Genomic DNA, 25,070 nt, shown 5'->3' with positions numbered 1-25,070 from the left:
GGTGGGCCCTTCCCCAGAATTGGGGAAGGGTGGAGACACTGAAAGCTGCAGAATTAGCCCTCCATGAGATAGAAGATGCTTAGAGGCCTGAGTGGCTATGTAGCAGCTGGGATTGTGGGATGTATGTTTCTTGAGATATTGGAAAGGGTTATCTAGGAGAGAGAGACACTTCAGCATCACTTGGAGGAGCTGGGCGATGACCTATGGGATGCCTTTAAAATGAGACACAGTTACTGAGAAGACAGGTTGCACTCCTGGAAGATTAGTAGTGAGGAGGAGGTAGCCTGAGAATCCGCATTGTAGGAGGCTGTGGGGGAGGGGGAGGAGAAAGAAGGAGTGGTGCTTTCAGCCTGGGAGATAGTAGAGGAGCTGTAAGGGGAGGGTGAGGGGGTGGGGATGAGGGTAGAACTGTTGCCTGGGCCACCACCTGAGGCACCAGCCCCCCCCCCTGTATTAAAGGCCTGCCTGGTTGTAATTAAGAAAATTCAAATGCAACAACCGGGCCCCGGGAGGGGGAAGAGCAGCCCTCTCCCCAGGTTGTGGAGCACTCCATGCTCCGCTCCTATACCCAGGATGAGCTGGTGGACATGAGCATCCAGTATAGACAGAGGCCATCGTAATCTCTGCCTTTGTGGCTCTGCATCTTTGAGATATGTGGGTGGAAAACATTATTATGTCAGGTTCTGAAATGGGTAGACTGGCTTCCCTGATGACTCACCCTTCCCTCCAGCAGCGGTTGCAGAGTGCCCCTCACACCTCAGGGAATCACAAACTTCTGGATTGGCTGACAGCAGCCATCAGGGCAGTTTGGCCTAATCCTGGTAATTTACTGTACTTACCCACAGCTATGTTTAATGATATCTCAGTATTTTTAAGGATGATAGGATATTTTGGTCTGTATATTTAATCACTAAACTAAGTAGATCACTGAACTAAGACTAGTTCACAACAGAGATGGTACCTCTTAGAAATATGTTTCTGTGTTTGTTTATAATAAAAGGAAATAAATATTTCATACAGATTTGCTCTTCTAGCTTTCTGGGAGCTGGCTGTTCTCTGCCTTCATCCTAGTTTATGAAGGGGGTGCTGCTAGGGAGCAAATGTCTTAGCTGGCCGACTGGCTCTCTGTGCCTGGGTGGCACTACTCACACCTTGTTCCTTAGCAGAGAGCAGAAGGCATTGCCGTTCTTTTGAATCTCCCTACACCTCTTGGGTGAGTGGGTGGGGGTGTCGAATAATTGGGCATGATGTATTTTAATCTTTTATCTATTCCTCTGGAGAATCAAGTGAAGTAAATCCTAAGTCACTGAGTTTCTTGCAGGACATAATTTAATTCAGCTCTTTATTTGTAGCATCCAGATCCTTGAGGAAAATGATGAAATCACTTTGTGGCAGCCTTTGTATTGCTCCTTGTTGCACAGAAGTGCTCTGAGGCATTAGATTTTATTTCTAATCTGTATGAACTGGTATTTATAAAATCCAGTAAGAATGAATTGTAGAAATGAAATAAAAGAGGACCTGCAAACAGATGTTCAAAGTTTTTATTATTAGGTTCAGCAGATATAAGATTATTTCACTAAATTGCTTTAAACCTTTGAAAATTCTTACTCTTAATTTCTGTAATTATCTCATTATGGGCCAGTACCAAATAATTCACTGATTAGCACTAGTCCTTGAGCCACATTCTGAAGAATATTGACCAAGACCTGTTCCCCTTTGGCCCTTTCCTTTTGTTTGCCCAGAGAATGCCTCATTCTTGAATTTAGGATCTTGGTGAAGCCAAATGCTACTAGGAAGGGCTGTATATTGAATCAGCAGTTGAGCATTCACTCAGGCTAAAGGAAGCACAATTTAAAAAGTAATTAACATTAAAACTGTTATTGAAGAATCAGGTCATCAGTCTTTGAATTACCCAAGCAGTAGAGCTGGAGCTACATGAATTTGTAAGACCTAGTAAAATTTCTCAGATCAATTCCTTAAATTCAGTCTGTTACTAAGACATGTGACAAAACATCTTCCATATGCCAGCAATTCCCAGATAATGTGATTACCTTCAAATAAACGTAAGAACCGGAAAAACAAAATAAGCATCCCAGCTCATGTATTCCAGAAATAAGATTGTACATGTAACATCTCTAGTAAGAATTATCAAATCATTGCTCCAAATCATAACTTTAAAAAGTGGAAGTGCTTTCCTGAGGACCAGAGAATCCTTCCTTTTTTCACAAGTGGTACAAGTACCATAACCATAACCAAAAGATGAACCTTTCTTTGTTTCCATAAACAGAATTGAACTTCCTGATGACTGTATTACTGTCACCAAAAGAACATCTGGCTTTGAAGCTGAGATGCTTAAATCTTTCTATTGGGGATTTCAAATTTCACTTACTAATGGATTTTGTGATTTCATTTTACTTCTTTAATATGAACAGTTGTATTTTTTTATCAACTTTCATTCTTTAAATTTGTGCTTAATTTTTTCTCTAAATGATATTTAAATGTTTACTTTTCAGGAATTACCCAACTCTGTCTTTCTGGTGATGGAGGTAGGTAGTATACAAATTTCTATTTAGTTTATTTCAAATTCCTTTTGATTGGTGTGTACTTAAAAACTGACAGTAGATTGTATTTGAAATTTTGAATTGATAAAAGTCCCTTCAGTGATTTTGATTCTACTTTATAAGGAATATAAAATTAAAAATTTTTGATTTCATAATTCTTATAATGTTTTTCAGACTAGATTTACATTGTATACAAATGATTTTTAAATTAAAATGATCAAGGGTTGAATTAATCTTGAATCAGTTTCTTTATTTTTTCTTTCACATATCAGTATTGCAATGGTGGAGACTTGGCAGATTATTTGCAAGGTAATTTGTGTGTGTGTGTCAATGTTCTATGTAGGACTGTAGTCTGTTTAATCCTGAGGTTATTTCTGAAATATGATACCCTTGTTTTTTTCAGTCTAGAAACATTCAGTATTTATTAATGTGACTATTTCTTGGGAATTGAAAAGTTATAAAGGATTGAAGGTAATATTGAAATTATTTTACAGCACCTGAGGTGAGATTTTAGTACTAGATGGTGCTTGAAATTCTGTATCCAAAATGTGTACACAGTAGAATATAAAGCATTCAGATCAAATTGTGTCATTCCAAAGCATTTTAAAAAAATGATGTTAGGTGAGGCCAGCAACTACTTGTTCACCCTTTAAAGATGCAGAGGAAATATGCAGAAAGATAGTAAAAGGTTAATAATCTAGAAACGTATTTTGGCAGTTGACAGTAAAAACGCTAAAGATATTGGTAGATAGACCCACAAAGGGTGAGGACAGTTTAAAGACAACATATTAAAACCGTTCAATTTCACTGGGATTCGGGGAGTGCAATTGGAAATGAAATTTTACAAAATCTTTGAAGCAAAACATTGCTGACATGGAAAAGCTTCAAAGAGAATAATGCGAGGAACGCTGGGTGTGACGCCCTTTGTCCGCGGGGCTGGAGCACCACCCATGCATCCGGGCTGCCAGGGCCAGCGAGCCAGAGGGGAACTGTCCGCGGCTCCCGCTGCGCCTGCCCGGACACTCGGCCATACCGAGAAGGGGCCTCGCGGCCGCTTCACCCTGACAGAGATGCCGGCTTGCGGCCCACGGGCCTGAGACCCTGCCTTGTCCCTGCTGTGCGGGCTCTCCCCTCCCTGCGGCGGTCCACCGAAGCGGCCCGAGTCTGCCGCTTCTGCTCCTGCGGAGAGCTGTGCAGGGCGACCGCCTGCCCGGCCCTTGGGAACAGTGTTGGCACACTGTCAGGACCCAGAGAAGCATGACCGTGGAGAGAGCCTAAGCCAGCCAGCAGTGTTAGGGGAGACAGCACTGGAACGGGATGGGATTTGGAGGCTCGTTTCTAGCTAGCTGATTGTCGTTGCTGCTTAAAAATATAAAAAAAAGAACGCTGGTATTAACCCCCACCCTAGCCCCCACCCTAAGTAAAGAAAATAAATTATAAATACATTTGAAGCTCCCTATAGGCCTTTCTTAAATTCCACCCCTGTCCTCCCCCTTAGAGACAGCCATTATCCTGAATTTGGTAGTTTATTCCATGTGTACTACTGTATTTTTCCCAACTGTGGCTCTTTTTAAAAAAAAAATGTCAATTTGGTTAACACTTTTTTCAGAATGCCATTTACTAGTGCTTAGAATGCAGTGAGACAGGCACTCAGTCACTATGATGGAAAGAAGTTGAAGTTAGAAGATACTGCACGTCAGAAGGTCAGTGTCTGAATCTTGAGCTCCTTGCAGTTCTTAGTGACCCAGATAAAGCACCTTTCCCCTGAGTCAGAGTGAGTGGCACCTGTCAGTTTAGAACCCTCATTAGAATATCAGGTTCCCTCAAGCGCAGAAGCCTGTTCACTGCCATTACTGGCATAGCGCATTTAAGTTAGCTTTGACCGCAGTTTTGTCCATGATGTAGAGCTCTGCATTTGATATTCCAGAGCAGTGGAGTTGGAAGAGGAGACCGAAGTGAGGAGTCAGGAGCTTGAGTGTTGCAGTCAGACAGGAGGGCTGGTTGACTGCACGTCTGATCCTCACATCACTTAACTCCTGTGTGATTTGGTCAAGTTGTACCTCCCCCTGGGCCTCTCTGCCACAGACCTTAAGGGAATCCTTTTTAGTTTGAAAACACTTGTAAAGACATAACATAAATCTGGTCCTCAAGGAATTGTCTAGAGCTAAACTGTCCAGTACTGTAGCTGTGGATGACATGGGGCTAGGGAGCTCTTGCAGTGTGGCTAGTCTGAACTGAGATGTCCTGTAAAGCTAGTACACCCTGGATCTTGAGCACTGCATAGGAAGAAAAGTGATCATATCAGTAAGTTTTTTATATTGGTTACAAGTTAAAATAGTATTTGGATATATTAGGTTAAGTATTAGGTATATTATTAATTTCACCTGTTTCTTTTCCCATTCTAAAATGTGGGTACTGCAAAATTGACTTAGTGGCTCACATCATATTTCTCTCAGAGAGCACTGGACTAAAAAACCTGGAATGCCTACGGTCTAGAAAATCTAGTGCCATATGTCACAACATGGTTATTTAGTCCTTTTATTTGCTTTGATAAATAAAATGCCTTTCACATTTTTCAAAAGATAGAAAACAAATTCTATCAATTTCAAGTTTAAAACAAATTCTAAATTAGTAAGTTGTACTTTATCATTAATTCTAGCAGAATACATTTAGTGTGGCAGCTACAGCTGAGGCCTGCTACTCTTAGGGCCTACTTGCTCAAGAATTCATTCACCTGAAAGAGTTTTAATATTGGCAATGCCTTTAAAATACTAAGTTTTTAACATGGGAGTTTCAGTTAATGGGATTGTGTTGAGAAGTACACATCCCATGTTCATAGAAATATGTGAATTTTTACTACAGTTTGTGTCCAGAAACAGCTTACACTATATCATTAATTTTTTTTCCCTGTGAGAACAGTGTTAGAATTTGGAGTCTGAATCAAATACATTTTAAATATATTCACTGTTATGTCATGAGGCAGAAATACAGGTTCTAAGCAGCTGCAGTCATTTAAAGTAGCAAAATTTTTCTATGTCCTAGTATGAAAATGTGTATGAATGAATGAAATGCAAAATAAAATCCTGCCATTTAAATTGTTGCAATGTGATTTAAGTAAAACATCACAAAAATAAAACTCTAGTCATTTATTTGATCCACCCACTAAGATCTGGAAGAATACACTCCACAAATTCTAACTATGTTCATCAGTTAGGGATAGGATTATGGAAGATCTTACTTTTTATATGTTTTAGTGTAGTTGGATTCTTTTTTTCCCCCAGAGAGAATCAGGCAAAGAACTCCAAAGAATTAGAAGGGGAAAGGTTAATAACAGCTCACAGAAAAAAGTATTTGGTAATTTTTAAACCATGAGGATTATTTTATTTGAAGATGTTAAGGCCATAAAAGGTCACTTAACATATCATTAAAATTATTTTAAACCTGTAATACTTCATTGGTTTCAAGGGTTAATGTTTTTATCTTTCTTAATTGCTTATGGAAGTGTTCTATAGAACATACACTAGAGTTGTATGAGCAGAAGTATGTTCACAAAGGATTTAGATAGGGTCATGAATATTAAATCCCTGTTGTAGATTCAAGGAATTTCACTTGTGGCTTTTAGATCCATTGTAATAAAAAGTTTATATTTGTGTACTGACTACATTTGAGTACTTATTCTGTGCCAGGCTTTTTTCTAAAGTCTTCATTGTTAAAGGTGCTGTCTTGTTGGATTATCACAACAACCACACGTAGTCTCAACTTTTTCTATATGAGGAGGTGGGCACAGAGGGCTAGTCTTCCAGGGCCACACGTAAGTAGGTGGAGGAGCTGGGATTTGAGCAAAGGAAGCCTGACTTGAAGCCAGTCATTAACCATTACATGCTCTAGCATACATGCAGAAATGCTGTGGTATTTACAGAATAATGACTACCTTCCAAAAATGCTGATGCTCTCTCTCTATAGTAGTGAAAACAAAATATTTTTCCTTTAAAGTGTCATTAGTTATGAAAGATAGTGGGATGGGATGTTGGGAGGCCGGAGAGTAAAGGAGGGGGATACGGGAACACAGAACCCTGGCAGGTACAGTGACAGTAATGCCCATTTCTCCATGGGTATCACATATTTTTTGTTGTTGAAGTAGCATTGATATACAGTCTTATCATGGTTTCACATAAACAACACTGTGGTTTCAACATTCACCCATATTATCAAGTCCTCATCCCTCCCACCCCCATTGCAGTCACTGTCTATCAGCATAGTAAAATGTTAGAGTCATTACTTGTCCTCTCTGTGCAGGACTGCCTTCCCCATGACCTAGCTATATTATGATTGCAAATTATAGTGCCCCTTAATCCCTTTCTCCCTCCTCGACCCCCTTACCTTTGGTAACCACAAGCCCCTTCTCAGTGTCTGAGTCTGCTGCCATTTTGTTCCTTCAGTTTTTTTTTTTTGGTATAATTAATCTACAATTACATAAGGAACATGATGTTTACTAGACTCCCCCCATAACCAAGTCCACCCCACAAACTCCATTACAGTCACTGTCCATCAGCATAGTAAAATGCTGTAGAATCACTACTTGTCTTCTCTGTGTTTCACAGCCCTCCCCATGCCCTCCCCCGCTACATTATACATGCTAATCATAATGCCCCCTTTCTTTTTCCCCCTCTTATCCCACCCTTCCCACCCATCCTCACCAGTCCCTTTCCCTTTGGTAACTGTTAGTCCATTCTTCGGTTCTGTGATTCTGCTGTTGTTTTGTTCCTTCAGTTTTTTCTTTGTTCTTATACTCCACATATGAGTGAAATCATTTGGTATTTGTCTTTCTCTGCCTGGCTTATTTCACTGAGCATAATACCCTTCAGCCCCATCCATGTTGTTGCAAATGGTAGAATTTGTTTTCTTCTTATGGCTGAATAATATTCCATTGTGTATATGTACCACATCTTTTTTATCCATTCATCTACTGATGGACACTTAGGTTGCTTCCATGTCTTGGCTATTGTAAATAGTCCTGCAATAAACATAGGGGTACATATGTCTTTTTCAAACTGGGCTGCTGCATTCTTAGGGTAAATTCTTAAAGAGTGGAATTCCTGGGTCAAATGGTATTTCTATTTTGAGCTTTTTGAGGAACCTCCATACTGCTTCCACACTGGTTGAACTAGTTTACATTCCCACCAGCACTGTAGGAGGGTTCCCGTTTCACCACAACCCCACCACAATTTGTTGTTGTTTGTCTTTTGGACGGTGGCGATCCTTACTGGTGTGAGGTGATATTTCATTGTGGTTTTAATTTGCATTTCTCTGATGACTAGTGATGTGGATCATCTTCTCATGTGTCTTTTGGCTACCTGAATTTCTTCTTTGGAGAACTGTCTGTTCAGCTCCTCTGCACATTTTTTAATTGGATTATTTGCTTTTTGTTTGTTGAGGTGTGTGAGCTCCTTATATATTTTGGATGTCAATGCTGTATCGGATCTGTCATTTATAAATATATTCTCCCATACTGTAGGATGCCTTTTTGTTCTATTGGTGGTGTCTTTTGCTGTACAGAAGCTTTTCATCTTGATATAGTCCCACTTGTTCATTTTTGCTTTTGTTTCCCTTGCCTGGGAAGATATGTTCATGAAGAAGTCACTCATATTTATGGCCAAGAGATTTTTCCTATGTTTTTTCTAAGAGTTTTATGGTTTCATGACTTACATTCAGGTCTTTGATCCATTTTGAATTTATTTTTGTGAATGGGGTTGGACAGTGATCGAGTTTCTTTCTCTTACATGTAGTTGTCCAGTTTTGCCAACATCAGCTGTTGAAGAGGCTGTCATTTCCCCATTGTATGTCCATGGCTCCTTTATCATATATTAATTGACCATATGTGCTTGGGTTTATGTCTGGACTCTCTATTCTGTTCCACTGGTCTGTGGCTCCATTCTTGTGCCAGTACCAAATTGTCTTGATTACTGTGGCGTTGCATTAGAGCTTGAATTTGGGAAGCGAAATACTCCCTGCTTTATTCTTCCTTCTCATGATTGCGTTGGCTATTCAGGGTCTTTTGTGGCTCCATATGAATTTTAAAACTATTTGTTCCAGTTTGTTGAAGAATGTTGTTGGTTTTTTGATAGGCATTGCATTAAATTTGTATATTGCTTTGGGCAGGATGGCCATTTTGATTATATTAATTCTTCCTAGCCAGGAGCATGGGATTAGTTTCCATTTGTTAGTGTCCTCTTTAATTTCTCTTAAGAGTGCCTTGTAGTTTTCAGGGTATAGGTCTTTCACTTCCTTGGTTAGGTTTATTCCTAGGTATTTTATTCTTTTTGATGCAATTGTGAATGGAATTGTTTTCCTGATTTCGCTTTCTGTTAATTCATTGTTAGTGTGTAGGAAAGCAACAGATTTCTGTGTATTAATTTTGTATCAGGTATTAGTTCTAGTAGTTTTGGAATGGAGTCTTTAGGTTTTTTTTATGTACAATATCATGTCATCTGCAAATAGTGACAGTTTGACTTCCTCTTTAGCAATCTGGATGCCTTGTATTTCTTTGTTTTGTCTGATTGCCGTGGCTAGGACCTCCAGTACTATGTTAAATAACAGTGGGGAGAGTGGGCATCCCTGTCTTGTTCCTGATCTCAGAGGAAAAGCTTTCAGCTTCTTGCTGTTCACTATGATGTTGGCTGTGGATTTATCATATATGGCCTTTATTATGTTGAGGTACTTGTCCTCTATACCCATTTTGCTGAGAGATTTTATCATGACTGGATGTTGAATTTTGTCGAATGCTTTTTCAACATCTATGGAAATGATCATGTGGTTTCTGTCTTCTTTTTGTTAATGTGGTGTATGATGTTGATGGATCTTAGAATGTTGTACCATCCTTGCATCCCTGAGATGAATTCCACTTGATCATGGTGTATGATCCTCTTAATGTATTTTTGAATTTGGTTTGCTAATATTTTGTTGAGTGTTTTTGCATCTATGTTCATCAGGGATATTGGTCTGTAATTTTCTTTTTTCATGTGGTCTTTGCCTTGTTTTGGTATTAGAGTGATGCTGGCTTCATAGAATGAGTTTGGAAGTATTCCCTCCTCTTCTATTTTTTGGAAAACTTTAAGGAGAATGGGTATTATGTCTTTTCTATATGTCTGATAAAATTCAGCGGTGACTCCATCTTGACCAGGGGTTTTGTTCTTAGGTAGTTTTTTGATTACCAATTCAATTTCTTTGGTGGTAATTCACCTGTTCAGATTTTCTGTTTTTTCCTGGGTCAGTCTTGGAAGGTTGTATTTTTCCAGGAAGTTGTCCATTTCTTCTAGGTTTTTCAGCTTCTTAGCATATGGATTTTTGTAACATTCTCTAATAATTTTTTTGTATTTCTGTGGTTCTGTCATGATTTTTCCTTTCTCATTTCTGATTCTATTGATGTGTGTAGATTCTCTTTTTCTCTTAATAATTCTGGCTATGGGCTTATCTATTTTGTTTATTTTCTCAGAGAACCAGCTCTTGGTTTCATTGAGTTTTTCTATTATTTTATTGTTCTCAATTATATTTATTTCTTCTCTGATCTTTATTATGGCCCTCCTTCTGCTGACTTTGGGCCTCATTTGTTCTTCTTTTTCCAGTTTCAATAGTTGTGACTTTAGACTGTTCATTTGGGAATGTTCTTCCTATTTATTTATTTATTTATTTATTTATTTATTTATTTATTTATTTATTTATTTATTTATTTATTTTGAGAGGGCATCTCTCATATTTATTGATCAAATGGTTGTTAACAACAATAAAATTCTGTATAGGGGACTCAATGCACAATCATTAATCCACCCTAAGCCTAATTCTCATCAGTCTCCGATCTTCTGAAGCATAATGAATGTTCTTCCTCTTTAGATAGGCTTGGATTGCTATATACTTTCCTTTTAGAAGTGCCTTTGCTGCGTCCCACAGAACTTGGGGATTTATGCTTTCATTGTCAATTTGTCTCCATATATTGCTTGATCTCTGTTTTAATTTGGTCATTGATTATTTAGAAGCCTGTTGTTAAACCTCCATGTATTTGTGAGCCTTTTTGTTTTCTTTCTACAATTTATTTCTAGTTTTATGCCTTTGTGGTCTGAGAAGTTGGTTGGTAGAGTGTCAATCTTTTTGAATTTACTGAAGCTATTTTTGTGGCCTAGTTTGTGGTCTATTCTGGAGAATGTTCCATGTGCACTTGAGAAGAATCTGTATCCTGCCTCTTTTGGGTGTAGAGTTCTGTAGATGTCTGTTAAGTTCATCTTTTCTAGTGTGTTTTTCAGTGCCTCTGTGTCCTTACTTATTTTCTGTCTGGTGGATTTGTCCTTTGAAGTGAGAGGTGTGTTGAAGTCTCTTATAACGAATGCATTGCATTCTATTTCCTCCTTTAATTCTCTTAGTATTTGTTTCACATATGTTGGTGCTCTTGTATTGGGTGTGTATATATTTATAATGGTTATATCCTCTTGTTGGGCTGACCTCTTTATCATTATGTAATGTCCTTCTTTATCTCTTGTTACTTTCTTTGTTTTGAAGTCTATTTTGTCTCATACCAGTACTAATACACCTGCTTTTTTCTCCCTATTGTTTGCATGAAATATCTTTTTCCATCCCTTGACTTTTAGTCTGTGTATGTCTTTGGGTTTGAGGTGAGTCTCTTGTAAGCAGCATACAGATGGATCTTGCTTTTTTATCCATTGTATTACTCTGTGTCTTTTGATTGGTGCATTCAGTCCATTTACATTTAGGGTGATTATTGAAGATATGTACTTATTGCCATTGCAGGCTTTAGATTTGTGGTTACCTAAGGTTCAAGGTTAGCTTCTTTATTATCTAAGTGTCTAACTTAACTCACTTATTAAGCTATTATAAGCACAGTCTGATGGTTCTTTATTTCTCTCCCTTCTTACTCTTCCTCCTCCATTCTTTATATGTTAGGTGTTTTATTCTGTGTTCTTTTGTGTTTCCTTTGACTGCCTTTTGTGTAGTTGATTTTAATTTTTTACCTTTAGTTAGTATTTGTTTGGTCTGCTTTCTTTGTTGTAATTTTATTTTCTCTGAGGACATCTATTTAGCCTTAGGAGTGCTTCCATCTAGAGCAGTCCCTCTAAAATGCCCTATAGAGGTGGTTTGTGGGAGGCAAATTCCCTCAACTTTTGCTTGTCTGGAAATTGTTTAATCCCTCCTTCATATTTAAATGATAATCGTGCTGGATACAGTATTCTTGGTTCAAGGCCCTTCTGTTTCATTGCATTAAGTATATCATGGCATTCTCTTCTGTTGACAAGTCTGATGATAGCCTGATGGGTTTTCCTTTGTAGGTGACCTTTTTTCTCTTTCTGGCTGCCTTTAATACTCTGTCCTTGTCTTTGATCTTTGCCATTGTAATTATTATATGTCTTGGTGTTGTCTTCCTTGGGTCCCTTGTGTTGGGAGTTCTGTGGGCCTCCATGGTCTGAGAGACTATTTCGTCCCCCTGTTTGGGGAAGTTTTCAGCAATTATTTCTTCAAAGACACTTTCTATCCGTTTTCTGTTTCTTCTTCTGGTACCCCCATAATGCGAATATTGTTCCATTTAGATTGGTCACACAGTTCTCTTAATATTCTTTCATTCCTGGAGATCCTTTTATCTCTTTCTGCCGTAGCTTCTCTGTGTTACTGTTCTCTGATTTCTATTCCATTAATGGCCTCTTGCACCTCATCCAGTCTGCTCTTAAGTCCTTCCAGAGACTGTTTTATTTCTGTATTCTCCCTCCCAACTTTATCCTTTAACTCTTGCATATTTCTCTGGAGGTCCATCTGCATGGTTATAACCTTTATTTTGAATTCTTTTTCAGGGAGATTGGTTAAGTCTATCTCCCCAGGCCCTTTCTTGGGAGTTGTCTGGGTAATTCTGGACTGGACCAAATTCTTCTGCCTTTTCATGGTGATAGAGGTAGCTGTAGGCACGTATTGTGTGTGTCTGCTGGGAGAACAAAGTTCTTTCCTGCTAGCTCGTCACCTCGTTCTTCTCCGCTGCCTGTGTCGGTTACCCACCCTCCTGGAGCAGCCTCCGGGTTAATCCCCTAACCTGCTGTGGGTAGGGTCTCCGTCAGGGTAGCGTAGAGCCCTATGAGGAGTGACAGGTGTGCTGGGTATGCTCTTCTGTGAGAGTGGCGCACCTGCTGGGCAGCTGTGCACTGGCAGTGGCCTTTGGGTCTGGCCTGGGTGGCTGTGTGCCAGGAGGAGGTTCTGGGTGGCTTCTGGGGGAATGGCTGCTCCTGGGCCGCTCCACCACTGCCACCACCATTGGCTTATGTGCACCGCTCCTGGTCTGCTCATCTGCTGCTTCTTCAGGTCTGCGTAGGCTGCTCCTGGGCATCTTGGCTGCCGCTGCCAGCTTGCGTGGGCTGCTCCTGGGCCGCTGCCGCCGCTGTTTTGCGCGGGCTGATCCAGGGCCGCTCAGTTGCCACTGCCGCGGGCTCGTGCAGGCCACTCCTGGGCCTCTCTGGTGCTGCCGCTGCCAGCACATGGTGGGTGCTCCCGGGCCGCTCAGCCGCTGCCCCTCTCCCTCTACTGGGCTGTTGTGTCGGGGTCCTCGCCAGCCAGGGGGATGACTGGCAGGCTGCTTATCACCATGAGAGTCTTCAGAGCTGTGCTGCCGCCCAGGGGGTTAGTTTGCCTAGAGTTTCCCAGATTCCCAGCTGCTGGGCTGTGTGTGCTGGGATGATTTCATCCAGCTGTGAGGTCCCTGTCCCTTTAAGACTTTCAAAAAGCACTCGCTTTTCTTTTGTCTTAGGGGAGCCAGTTGTGGGGACCCGCTGACAGGTTTTACTTTTCCATTTCTCTCATATCCAGCACACCATGCACCGTATGTCTGTGCTCCCATTGCTGATTACTAGTGCTGGTTGTTTAGCAGTCTTGGGCTCCCACTTCCTCGCCGGTCTAACTTCTTTCATCCTGCTGGGGAGCTGGGGTGGGAGTGGTGCTCAGGTCCCGCTGGGCTGCGGCTTGTATCTTACCCCCTTCATGTGATGCTGAGTTCTCACAGATGCAGATGTAGCCTGGCTGTTGTACTGTATCCACTGGTCTCTCTTTTAGGAATAGTTCTATTTGTTGTATTTTCAAAAATACATATGTTTTTGGGAGGAGATTTCCTCTGAACTACTCACGCCGCCATCTTGACTCCTCCCTGTTCCTTCGGTTTTGCTTTGTTGTGATACAAATGAGTGAAGTCATTTGGTATTTGTTTCTCCACCTGGCCTACTTCATTGAGCATAATACCCTCTAGATCCATCTGTGTTGTTTTCTTTTATTTTTTCTTTTATTTTTTTTATTTTTCTTTTATAGGATTTCTTTTATTTTTATGGCTGAATAATATTCCACTGTGTATATGTACCACATTTTCTTTATCAATTCATCTACTGATGGACTCTTAGGTTCCTTCTATATCTTGGCTTTTGTAAATAGTGCTGTGATAAACATATGGGTGCATATGTCTTTTTGAATCAGGGATCTTGTTTTCTTCAAGTAAATTCCTAGGAGTGGAATTCCTGGGACAAATGGTTATTTCTATTTTTAGTCTTTTGAGTAACCTCCCTACTGCTTTCCACAATGGTTGAACCAGCTTACATTCCCGCCAGCAGTGTAGGAGAGTTCCCCTTTCTCCGCATCCTCACCAGCATTTGTTGTTCTTGTCTTTTGGATGTTGGCCATCCTAACTGGTGTGAGGTGATATCTCATTGTGGTGTTAATTTGCATTTCCCTGATGATTAGTGACGTGGAGCATCTTTTCAGGTGCCTGTATTTCTTCTTTGGAGAAGTGTCTATTGAGATCCTCCACCCATTTCAATTGGATTATTTGTTTTTTGGGTATTAAGGTGTGTGAGTTCTTTATTTTATTTAGATGTTAAAGCCTTATCAGATAAATCATATATTCTCCCATAGTGTAGGATGCCCTTTTTGTTCTGCTGATTGTGTCCTTGCTATATAGAAGCTTTTTAGTTTGATATTGTACCTGTGGGTAAAATTGTAACATTTCCAGAGTATCTCACCTGGGTTTAGTGCATTTGCATATCCTCAGGGGTGGAGAGTCGTTCATCTCCATATCAGTGTGTAATTACCTGGGAAACTGAGGGTGTATCTGAACCTGAGAGTTTAAAGGGAGGGGCTTGCTGGTTTGCTTGTTTCTTCAGGAGCAGAGGAGAGAGATGGCCCTGGACTGCAGTTTGTAAGCAATAAATGTGTTTTAAACTTTATTTCTCCCTTTGACTGATTTTGGTTTTTACAAGTATTTTGCCCTGGGATTTCCTCTCCCAGGACTTACATTTGGTGACAATTGGTTGGGTGCCTCTCAACCCAAAATCTGTCACAGTGTGTGCGACCTTTAGGAGGGCTGCTCCTGTGGATGGTGGGGAGGCCGCAGCGGATGCAGCGGCAGAGAGTCCTGCTTCACCTGTTATTAACCCCTCAGCTGTGGGGCTTCCAAGTTGGGAACCCCTAGTGGAGAATTGGTCTAGGGTAAAGTACATCCTAGAGGGGTGGGGCCTTCCCCAGAACTGAGTAAGGGTGGAAACACCAGAAGCTGCATAATTAGCCCTCCGTGAGTTGGAAGACTGCTTGGAGACCTTAGGGGGCCATGTAGTGGCTGGCATTGTAAGGTCTCTTTTCATTGAGATAGTGGAAAATGTCATACAGGAGAAAGGATTATCACGGGACTCAGGCAGGAGAGAGACACACTTCAGCATCGCTTGGAGGAGCTCAGTGATAACGTATGGGATGCTGTTAAAGAAGAGAGACAGTTACTGAAAAGGCAGGCTATGCTCCTAGAATACTCCTTAGCAGCAGCGAGGGGGGAGGCAGCAGGAAAAGCTGTGTCACAGGAGGCCCTGGGGGTCGGGGAGGAAAGAGTAGTGCCTTCAGCTCTAGAAGTGGTGGAGGAGCTGTTGTTGGAGAAGCCCGAGGGAGAAGAGGAGGAGGCGGGGCCATGGGCAAATCTGCTACCCAGGCCACCACTGGAGGTACCATCTTCTGTTTTAAAGGCCCACCCAGCTCTAATTAAGAAAATAAAAACAAAACAACTGCAGGCTCCTCAGGGGGAGGAGCAGCCCCTCCCCAGGTTGGGGAGCACTCCATGCTCTGCCCCTATACCCAGGATGAGCTGGTGGACATGAGCGTACAGTATAGGCAGAGGCCATTGGAATCTGCCTACATGGCTTTTATGTCTCTGGGATATGGGAATGGAAAACATTGTTGTGTCAGGTACTGAGATGAGTAGAATGGCTTCCCTGATGACTCACCCTTCCCCCTGGCAGCAGTTGCAAAGTGCCTATCACATGTCAGGGAATCAGACAGTTCTACAATGGCTGACAGCTGCCATCAGGGTAGTTTGGCCTAATCAGGGTGATTTACCATATTTTCCTGGTAGTTGGAAAATGTATACAGAGCTCCAACAGGTACTGTAGGAATTGGGTATGAAAAACATCATCTATAATATGAACCTCCAGGGCCCTGATGAAGAGGTGTTCACTATAGTATTGAGAAACCTGGTGCTGCATACAGCTCCCACATGTCTCTTTGGATCCCTAGTGAATACTTTTGCCCCCCACCTAGGGCAACCCATAAGTGAGGCTACTCGTACTTCAGCAGGTCTGGGTGAGGTTGAAACAATAAAGGCATGCAGGGAAGTATGTGCCATGACTGAAAGGAGAGGTGCAAAGGGCCCCGTGAAGGTCTTGAGGACCCAGATGTGGGTTGATTTGATAAAGGCTGGGGTAGTGAAAGAAAAACTCAATGGGAAGACCAATAGAATCTTGTTAGAACTGTGGCACCAATTAAAGCCAGAGCAGCAGTTCCAGCCGCTGAGGTCCGGGAAACCAGAGTCAAGACCTCATGCCCGGCCTGTGTCCCTGCAAAACTTCATGGGAGACAGCACTCAGGATTCGCCTGGGCCCTCACCCCCACAGAAGGATGATTGGGCATCGCGGCTCGACTGAGGGGGGATCAAAGTCCCCACCTTGGAGGACATGCAGGGGACAGAGGCCACATGTAAGATTAGCAGTTCATTGGTCCCCTGTGAATGTACAACGTATCCTGGCGCTGGTGGACACAGGAGCTGAGTGTTCTTTGATTCATGGCAACACTGAGCGATTTCCTGGGCCCCCTACTGTGATAGATGGCTATGGAGGGAAGGCAATTAGAGTGAAGAAAGCCCAAATCTCGTTGGGGATAGGGCGTTTACCCCCAAAGGAGTATACTGTGTACATTTCTCCCATCCCTGAATATATTTTGGGAGTAGATACAGACCACTGCAGGTGAGGTCAGACTGAGGGTACATGTGGTAAAGGCAGTTCTGAGGGGACATGCTAAGCTTCCACCTGTAGCTCTGCCTGTACTTCGGCGGGTGACAAATATTAAGTGGTATGAATTTCCTGGGGGGTACAAGGAAATTGGAGAAACTCTACAGAAGTTGGAGAGGGTGGGCATCATAAAGCCCACTCATAGTCCTTTTAATTCCCCAGTGTGGCCAGTAAGAAAGCCAGATGGCTCCTGGTGTATGACTGTAGACTACAGGGAATTGAATAAAGTCACATCCCCTTTGCATGCTGCTGTCCCCTCTATAGCAGACATGCAAAGGATACCCTCAGCCATGAACTGGAAACATATCATTATGTAGTAGACTTTGCTAATGCTTTCTTCTCTATTGACATAGTATAGAAGAGCCAGGAACAATTTGCCTTCACAAAGGCCGGCAGTGGTTATTCACTGTCCTTACACAGGGATATCTCCACAGTCCCACCATCTGTCATGGACTTGTAGCCCAGGACTTGGCCACATGGAGAAAACTGAAAACAGGGCAGTTGTATAATTACATTGATGATACTATGCTCATGCCTGATTCTCTTTCAGATTTAGAAGGGGCAGATCCTAGACTGTTGCAACATCTATAGGAAAAAGGATGGGCTGTGAACAGCACCAAGGTTCAGGGACCTGGTTTGTCTGTGAAATTTTTTGGGCTTGTCTGGTTGGGTAAAACTAAAGTTGTTCTGGAAGCAGTTACAGACAAGGTGCAGTCTTTCCCCACCGCTACCACTGTGACAGTATTACAAGAGTTTTTGGGTCTTTTGGGCTACTGGAGAGAGTTTATCCTGAAAGGAAAGGAGTGACACACAGCAGCAATTCACCAGAGAATTCCGCTTTATTAGGGAAAGGTGCTGGGTTATATAGGAAGGGGCATGGGGTGATTGTGGTGTTACTTCTACAGGGCTGGGGCTGTTGGCTAGGTGCTGGGATTGGGAGGGGGGTGAGAGGTGATTGGGCTTCAGGTGGCGCCGTCGGGAACCGAGGACCCGGAAGAGAAGCCGAAAGTTCACCATCTTACTGGTGGGGGCCCTTCATTCCCCCTTTCTCCTCTATGGGGTTGTGGACATTGCTTTCTCTCTGCTTCCTGTTGAATGGGGGCGGAGAAGGGAGTGAGGGCTTGAGGACTGGGAGGAAAGGGTTGATAGGACTCCCCACAGTAAGGACGAGTAGATGTGGACTTCTTCAGGTTGGAAATCAATGAAGGTTCCCTGTAACCATAGGTTGAGGACTTGTTGATTCCAATGGTACCAAGAGGATACGGGTGCCAGAAGCTAGGCGTCTGCGGCTATTGTTCCCAGGAACAGTTTCCAGCAGAGAGAGGGGTCCATCTCAGTGTGTGGTGAGGAGGTTACGTGAACGTGAGGGATCTTCTGTGGCCAGAAGCTGATAGTTCCTGAGTAAAAGCTGGTTGAAAGTTTGATTAGAGATTTTTCCAACTTGGGATTTGATGAACTTTATTATACAGGGTAAGAAGAGACAGGTGAGAAGAATGATTATTATGGGGCCTGCAATGGGCCAGAGCCAGGTAAGGAGGGGGTATGTTAGTATTGAAGAGAATGTGTTGGAATTGGAATCAGAGTGGAGGCTGGAGGCAAGGTCGGTGAGTTTGGTAATGTCAGTTTCTACAATGCCAGATTCGTTGATGTAATAGCAGCACTCCTTTCGAAGGAAGACACAGGTGCTGCCCTTTTTGGCTGTAAGCAGATCTAAGGCCCGCTGGTTTTGAAGGATGACCTTAGCTAGCGAAGTGACCTGTCTTTGGAGAGAGGCTAGGGAATCGGCAGTGGATGTCAGGGCTCCCTCAAGTTTGGCATTGAGATCTCTAATTGCTCATAGAGGGTGACCCAAGGCTCCTCCCAAAAAGCCTGCCCCAATGGCTGAGGTGGTCAAAGAGATACCAACCATGATGGGAAGGAAAGCAGCTCTTTTTGTGCACAAGGGCAAGGGAGGTTGGAGCTCAAGAAATTCTGCCATGCTGTAAAGTGTAAACTGTGGGATTAGGGTGACGAGAATGCAGGGTGTATCGGAGTTGGGAGGCAGTGAGTTGAAAAGACTGCCATTACACCAAAAGAAGTGTCCCGGTTGCATAAAATTCTTAGAGCAAGAGATAGGGGTGTAGATAGGCAGTAAAGTGTGCTGGAGGGGGGTGGAGTTGGGCCTACACAGTGGTGGATGGTGAGATTATCTGCATATTCTGGTTCCCATAGGGGTATGTCTGCCAGGGGGTGGAGGGGTTGTCCTTCTGCATGGAAGGAGTAGTTGGAAATATTAAGGGGCACGGTGGCCAGCAGTGGGCACTGTAATGATGTGCACAAGAAACAATTGGCGGTGTTGAGGGTGTGGTTGAGAAAGATGGTGGTGTCTTGAATGAGCTGTAACCAAGAGTAGGAGGAATAAGAAGATGAAGAGGCGCCGTCAAGAGTTTGGATAATGACTTTTTCGGAATGTCCGATATCTGATGCAACTTGAGAGATCTGGGAGTGAGAGGGAACATACTCTTGAGAGATATGAAGGGTAGCGTGGGGGGGTCAAGGACCCCCCCATAGTAAACTGAGGCTGTGACTCCGGCGGCCCATCGAGAGTCCCAGGGATCTGGGATTGATAAGGAGAATGAGCCGTTGGGATATTTCATGAAATGGTTGGAGGAGTAATACTGTGGGTACTGGAAGTTATCCATGTAGTGAATGGTGCAAGACCAGTAGGGACATCCCCCGTAGGTGTCTTGCCATCACCTGCAATAGGCTTGTCTTTGGTCATTGAGGAAGCAGAGGTAGGGAGAATAAAGGTAGTTGCTAGTAAACACTTCGGTGGAGGGAGGAAAGTGGAGGTATAAAGGCTCAGAGCAGCCTTTCAGAGGGCAGTCTGATGTGGCAATGAGGGCAGTAACTTTTGTTTGATGCTGTATGTAAGTCTGTCTGACTTTGAATCGCCATACAAAGGGGACTGGGGTGGCGGGAGGAGAATAGGAATGAGGAAAAAAAGCGAGAGAGCAGTAAAGGAGGAAAAAGTCATGATTCGGGTATGGAAGGCAAAGGGGGTGAACGGGAGATGTGGAGTTTCAAGGGATCAGATGGATGAGGCGTGGTAGAGTAGACAGCATCTTGGGCTGTATCCGAAGAACTCTGGATTGTGACTGATGGGTCTTGGGTGTCCAGAGAAGGTGGGTCCTGGGTATTTGGTTTCAACCTGGAGATATGAATCCAAGGGGTGACAGAGTTATCAGGCAGTGAGAGCTTAGCGGCCGAGGGGGTGCAGAGAATAACTGGGTGTGGACCTTCCCATTTCAGGGTGAGAGAGGGCCGATCCTCTGGCGGCTTATAAAACACTAGTTGGCCAGGCTGTAAGATAGGAGGATTTTGGGAGGCAGATGGATCAGGAAGGAGCCAATCCTGATATTTCCACAATTCAGTGCGGAGGAGGGAGAGTAGCGGAAGGGCCATATTGGGAGGAATTGGTCCTTTGTGGGAAGGGAGCCCCGGGGGTAGAATGGGGCGGCCGTACATGATCTCAAAAGGCGACAAGAAGGAGGGGTTCTTTGGGAGGGCCCGAATGCGGAGTAGGGCTAAGGGAAGTAAGCGAACCCAGTCAAGGTGTAGTTCTAGAGATTGTTTGGTCAGGATGTCCTTTAGAGTCATATTGGCTCTTTCTACTTTTCCCGAAGCTTGTGGTCGATAAGGACAATATAAATGCCAGGGGAGTGAGAGCGACTTGGAGAGGTTCTGGATAATTTGGGCAGTGAACTCAGGTCCGTTATCTGATTGGAGGGAAGTGGGCATCCTGAACCTAGGAAAGATCTGGGTGAGGAGGATAGAGGCAACCGCGGATGCTCGTTTGTTAGTGGTGGGGAAAGCTTCGACCCATCCTGACAATATATCTACTAACACGAGTAGGTATCTGGTATGCCGTACAGGGGGCATGTTAGTGAAGTCTATTTGCCAATCTGTGGCGGGGACATTACCCCTTGCTTGATGAGCCGGGAAGGGTAGGGCCTTGAGGGGGGTATTAGGGTTAGTGCATTGGTAGATAGTGCACCTGCGGGTGCTTTGGTTGAGGAGGGTTTTGTCTTCAGGAGAGAAAGAAAGAAAGGATTGTAAAAAATGGATCAAGGATTGGGGGCTGGGATGGAACAGATCGTGTAAGAAGCGGAAGAGAGACTCTTTGTCCTGGGAACAGAGGGTGTCTTGTGATAAGAGTAAAACCACAAGGGCAGATGGATTGTTGTCTGGTGTGTCTTCTGATAGGGCAACTGACCGGGCTACTCTGTTTGCTTTGTTGTTACTTATTGCAATGGGGAGTCATCTTTTTGATGTGATTTGCAGTGGACTATGCCTAGTCGGTGTGGGAGTTGTGAAGCCTCTAGAAGTTTAGCAATTAAGGCTGAATTAGTTATGGAATTTCCTTTTGTGGTGAGGAGGCCTCGTTCTTTCCATACTGCCACGTGAGACAAGAGAATGTGGAATATGTATTTTGAGTCAGTGAGAGACGTGTCCTGGGCCAAAGTGCAAGCTCTGGTGGCTGCAATGAGTTTGGCCTGTTGATTGGTTGTACCAGGGGGTAGGGCTCATGGCTCAGTGATGTCTTCGAGGGACACTACTGCGTATCCTGCATAGTGGGTGACCTCCTGTTTAATGGAGGACCCATCAGTAAACCAGATGAGGTCAGAGTGTGAGAGGGCTCCTTCAGAGATCGTGGAGTGGCACGGAAGGAAGTTGTGAAGGGCTTCCAGGCAATCATGTGAGGGAGTATGAGGAGAGTAGGGTAGAGGAAGAAGAGTGGCCGGATTCAGGGGCTGGCAGGGGAGGAAAGAAATGTCTGGATTTTTGAGGAAAGAGGACAGTAAGGTCAGGAGTCTGGAGGGAGGGAGGGTCTGTAAACTTTTGTAGGTTTAGAGTTCTTTTAGGTGATGTGGGGACAGAATGGTAAGGGGCGCCCTGAATGTTAGTTTATGAGCTTCCTTCTGCAAGAGCTGTTCAGCAGCTAATGCCCGTAGGCAGGGGGCCCATCCCCGAACTGTGGGGTGTAATTGCTTGGAGTGATGAGCTAGTGGGGCAAAGGATGGGCTATCATATTGGCCTAGGACTCCTAGAGCTTGACTGGACCTCTCATGAATGTATAATGAGAAGGGTTTCGACAAATCAGGGAGATGGAGAACTGGGGCTTCCACAAGGACTTGACGGAGCTTAATGAAGGAGTGTCGGGGTGAGGATGATAATGGTTCTTCAGGGGGGCCCTTGCTGAGGTCATATAGGGGTCTTGCCAACAGGGAGAAGTTAGGGATCCACGCTCTAAAATACCCAGCCAGGCCTAGAAAGGAAAGGATTTCTCTCTTGGTTTTAGGAATAGGCAGGTCAGAGAGGAGCCGCTTTATGTCTAAAGTAATGGACTTTCTTTGCTGAGACAGAAGGAATCTGAGGTAAGTGACAGAAGGGGAAGAGATTTGAGGTTTGATGGGGGATACCTGGTAACCTCTGGAAGCTAGAAGGTTAAGTAGAGAGGCAGTGTCAAGTTGAGTCTGTTCTCACGAGGGACTGCAGAGTAGAAGAACGTCTACGTATTGTAATAAGGTGGACTCGGAGTGATCATGATGAAACTGTTTGAGGTCCTGAGCTAGGACCTGCCCAAAAATATGGGGACTATCTCAGAAGCCTTGTGGCAAAACTGTCCAAGTGAGTTGTTCAGAGTGTCTTGTGTATGGGTCTGTCCAGGTGAAGGCGAAAAAATCTTGGGAGGAGGGGTCCAGAGGGATAGAAAAAAATGCGTCGTTGAGATCTAGGATGGAGAAGTGGGATGCTGAGGCAGAGATCTGCGATAAAAGGGTGTATGGATTTGGAACTAAGGGATGGATAGGGACAACGGCCATGTTGATGAGGCGAACTTCTTGGATGAGGTGGAAAGATCCGTTGGTTTTTTTAACAGCTAATATGGGGGTATTAAACAGGGAGTGAGTGCGTCTGAGGTAATTTTTGTTTAAGAGATCTTGAATGATGGGTTGGAGGCTTATGAGGGCTGAAGGGTTAGGGGGTATTGGGCGTGACAAATATACTGAGAGGGTTCACATAATTTGATAGAGGCAGGAGGACATAGAGCCACGGAGGGGCTTGTAATGTCCCAAACTTTGGGATTTACAGGGTGTATGAGGGTGGAACTGGAGCTTTCTTTGGGTAGCGGGGGGTCATTGGCTATGAGGGCCATCAGAAAGGGAGTACTGGGGGCTGTGGGAGTGGATATAGTTAGTTATGGAAACGTGGAGGAGAGAAAGGATGTCCCGTCCTAGTAAAGGGATGGGACACTGGGGCATAACCAGGAAGGAGTGGGAGAAAGGTATGGGATTGTCTTGGATTGTGCGTAAAAGGGGGGGGTGTTTAATGGGAAAATCTGTTTACCTCCTACCCCGACTATAGGAGTAATGCAGGCATGGTAGGGCCCCGGTATTCTCGCAAGACTGAGAAGGTGGCTCCTGTATCTAGGAGGAAGGAGATGGGGCGACCGTCTAGTATTAAAGTAACCTTGGGCTCCTGCTTTGGTGATGGAAATGGTCAGGCGAGAAGCCCCGGGCCCTGTCAGTCTTCTTCTGCCAGCCCCACGACGGCGGGCTTAGGATGGGGGTTGTTTGTCCAGCGTCCCGTTCGGGTGGTTGGACAATCAGACCCCCAGTGGCCCTTTTTGTGGCATTTGGGGCATGGGGTGGTAGGAGATCTGGGGGAGGGGCACGCCCTTGACCAATGCCCCTCTTTTCTGCACTTGAAAGAAGCTCCTGGGGGGGCTTGTTTTAGAGGGGCGCCCAGGTTGTGGTTTTATCAGCTGGGCCAACATTTGGAAATTGGCCTCATCAGCCTTTTGTTTATGGCATTCTTTCTCCTCCTTCCAGTTATGGAAGACTTTAAAGGCTACTGTTAGGACCTCAGTCTGTGGGGGGTAGCAGGGCCCTGTTCTAACTTTTTGAGTTTAGCTTTAATGTTGGGGTAGCTTTGAGCTAGGAAGTATGTCATAAGGGCATGTCTTCTATCAGGCGTTTCTGGGTCCAGGCTGGTATATTATAATAGGGCTTGAGTGAGTCTGTCTAAGAATTCGGAGGGGGTTTTGTCTCTGTTTTGAATTATGTCTTGGAGCTTTTGAAAATTGACTACTTTACGAGCTGCCTTTTTTGGACCTGCTATTAAGCAGGAGGCAAAAATATCTCGAGAGCGGAGACCCATGGCGGTGTTATAATCCCAGTGTGGGTCTTGTTCGGGGACAGCAGTGGGGCCAGGGGGATAGGTGGGGTCAGTCCTGTGGGTTTCGGTAGCGTGCGTTTGGGAGAAGTCCCAAACTCGTCTATGCTCTTCAGGGAGGAGAGTATTGGCCAGGAGCATGAAAATGTCATGATGTGTGAGGCTGTAAGACTGGAGGGTCCATTGAAACTCCCTGATGTATGTCGTGGGATCAGTGAAAAAGTAACCTAGGCATTTCTCTAGTTGGGCTAAATCTCCTAAGGAGAAAGGGACATGAACGCGCACGATGCCTTCGGATCCTGCTACTTCCTGGAGGGGGGGGCGATAATTTTGGGAGGCCCTCGGGACTGAGTCTGAGGGGGACTGAAGGGTTCTGGCTCAGTCTGTGGGGGGGATACAGGTGATGGGAGCAAAGATGCAATAATTTTGGGAGGCCCTCAGGACCGTGTCTGAGGGGGCAAAGACGGAGGAAGCTCCTGGGAGTTAGTTAGAGGGGGGCTGAAAGGCTTCGGCTTGATCTGCAGGTGGGAGGAAGGTGAGGGGGATGGAGGCAGAGGTAGTGAGGTGGGGGAGGAGATGGTGGTGGAGGGAGGAGAGAAGGGGGAAGGGAGAGGATGGGAGTCTTCTGCGGGCGAGGAGGCAGTGGCGACGGCGGTGGTAGAGGAAGGTGGAGGGGCTGTTGGAGAGGAGGGGGAAGGGAAGGGACGGGAGGCTTCTGCGGGGGTGGAGGCCGCGGTGACGGTGGTGGAGGGTGGAGTGGTTGTAGGAGGGGGAGGGGCCGAGGGGGGAAGCCTGTATGGCGGAGGCTCGTCAGCTGAGTCAAAGGTATTTGAGGAGGGACTGGGAGTGTGTGGAGGGGAGGGAGACGGCTTGCAGGCTAGGAGAACTTGGGGTGGGGAACTGGTGGTGCAGAGGCTCGGATTTTGAGCTAGGAGTCGAAAAGCTT

The 25,070-nt window shown here is 44.3% G+C and overlaps 1 protein-coding gene across 6 annotated transcripts in view; it reads left to right on the top strand.

The window, feature by feature from the left end:
• ULK2 (unc-51 like autophagy activating kinase 2) overlaps positions 1 to 25,070 on the top strand; it is a 163,639-nt gene that overhangs the window by 7,013 nt on the left and 131,556 nt on the right. For 5 of the 6 annotated variants that reach the window (XM_037012928.2, XM_037012924.2, XM_037012937.2 and 2 more), the window contains exons 4-5: positions 2,514 to 2,546; positions 2,834 to 2,870. In XM_037012928.2, coding sequence (XP_036868823.1) covers positions 2,541 to 2,546; positions 2,834 to 2,870 — 43 coding nt within the window. In that variant the 5' untranslated portion in view covers positions 2,514 to 2,540. Of the gene's footprint in view, positions 1 to 2,513; positions 2,547 to 2,833; positions 2,871 to 4,200; positions 4,265 to 25,070 lie in introns of those variants that run through there. The other variant, XM_037012941.2, reaches the window with a different exon arrangement.

This window comes from Manis javanica, chromosome 4 (genome assembly GCF_040802235.1).
Source record: "Manis javanica isolate MJ-LG chromosome 4, MJ_LKY, whole genome shotgun sequence".
NCBI classification, from domain to species: Eukaryota; Metazoa; Chordata; class Mammalia; order Pholidota; family Manidae; genus Manis; species Manis javanica.
The sequence above is the reverse complement of the archived record's forward strand: the minus strand, read 5'-3'. Positions and strand labels throughout refer to the sequence as shown.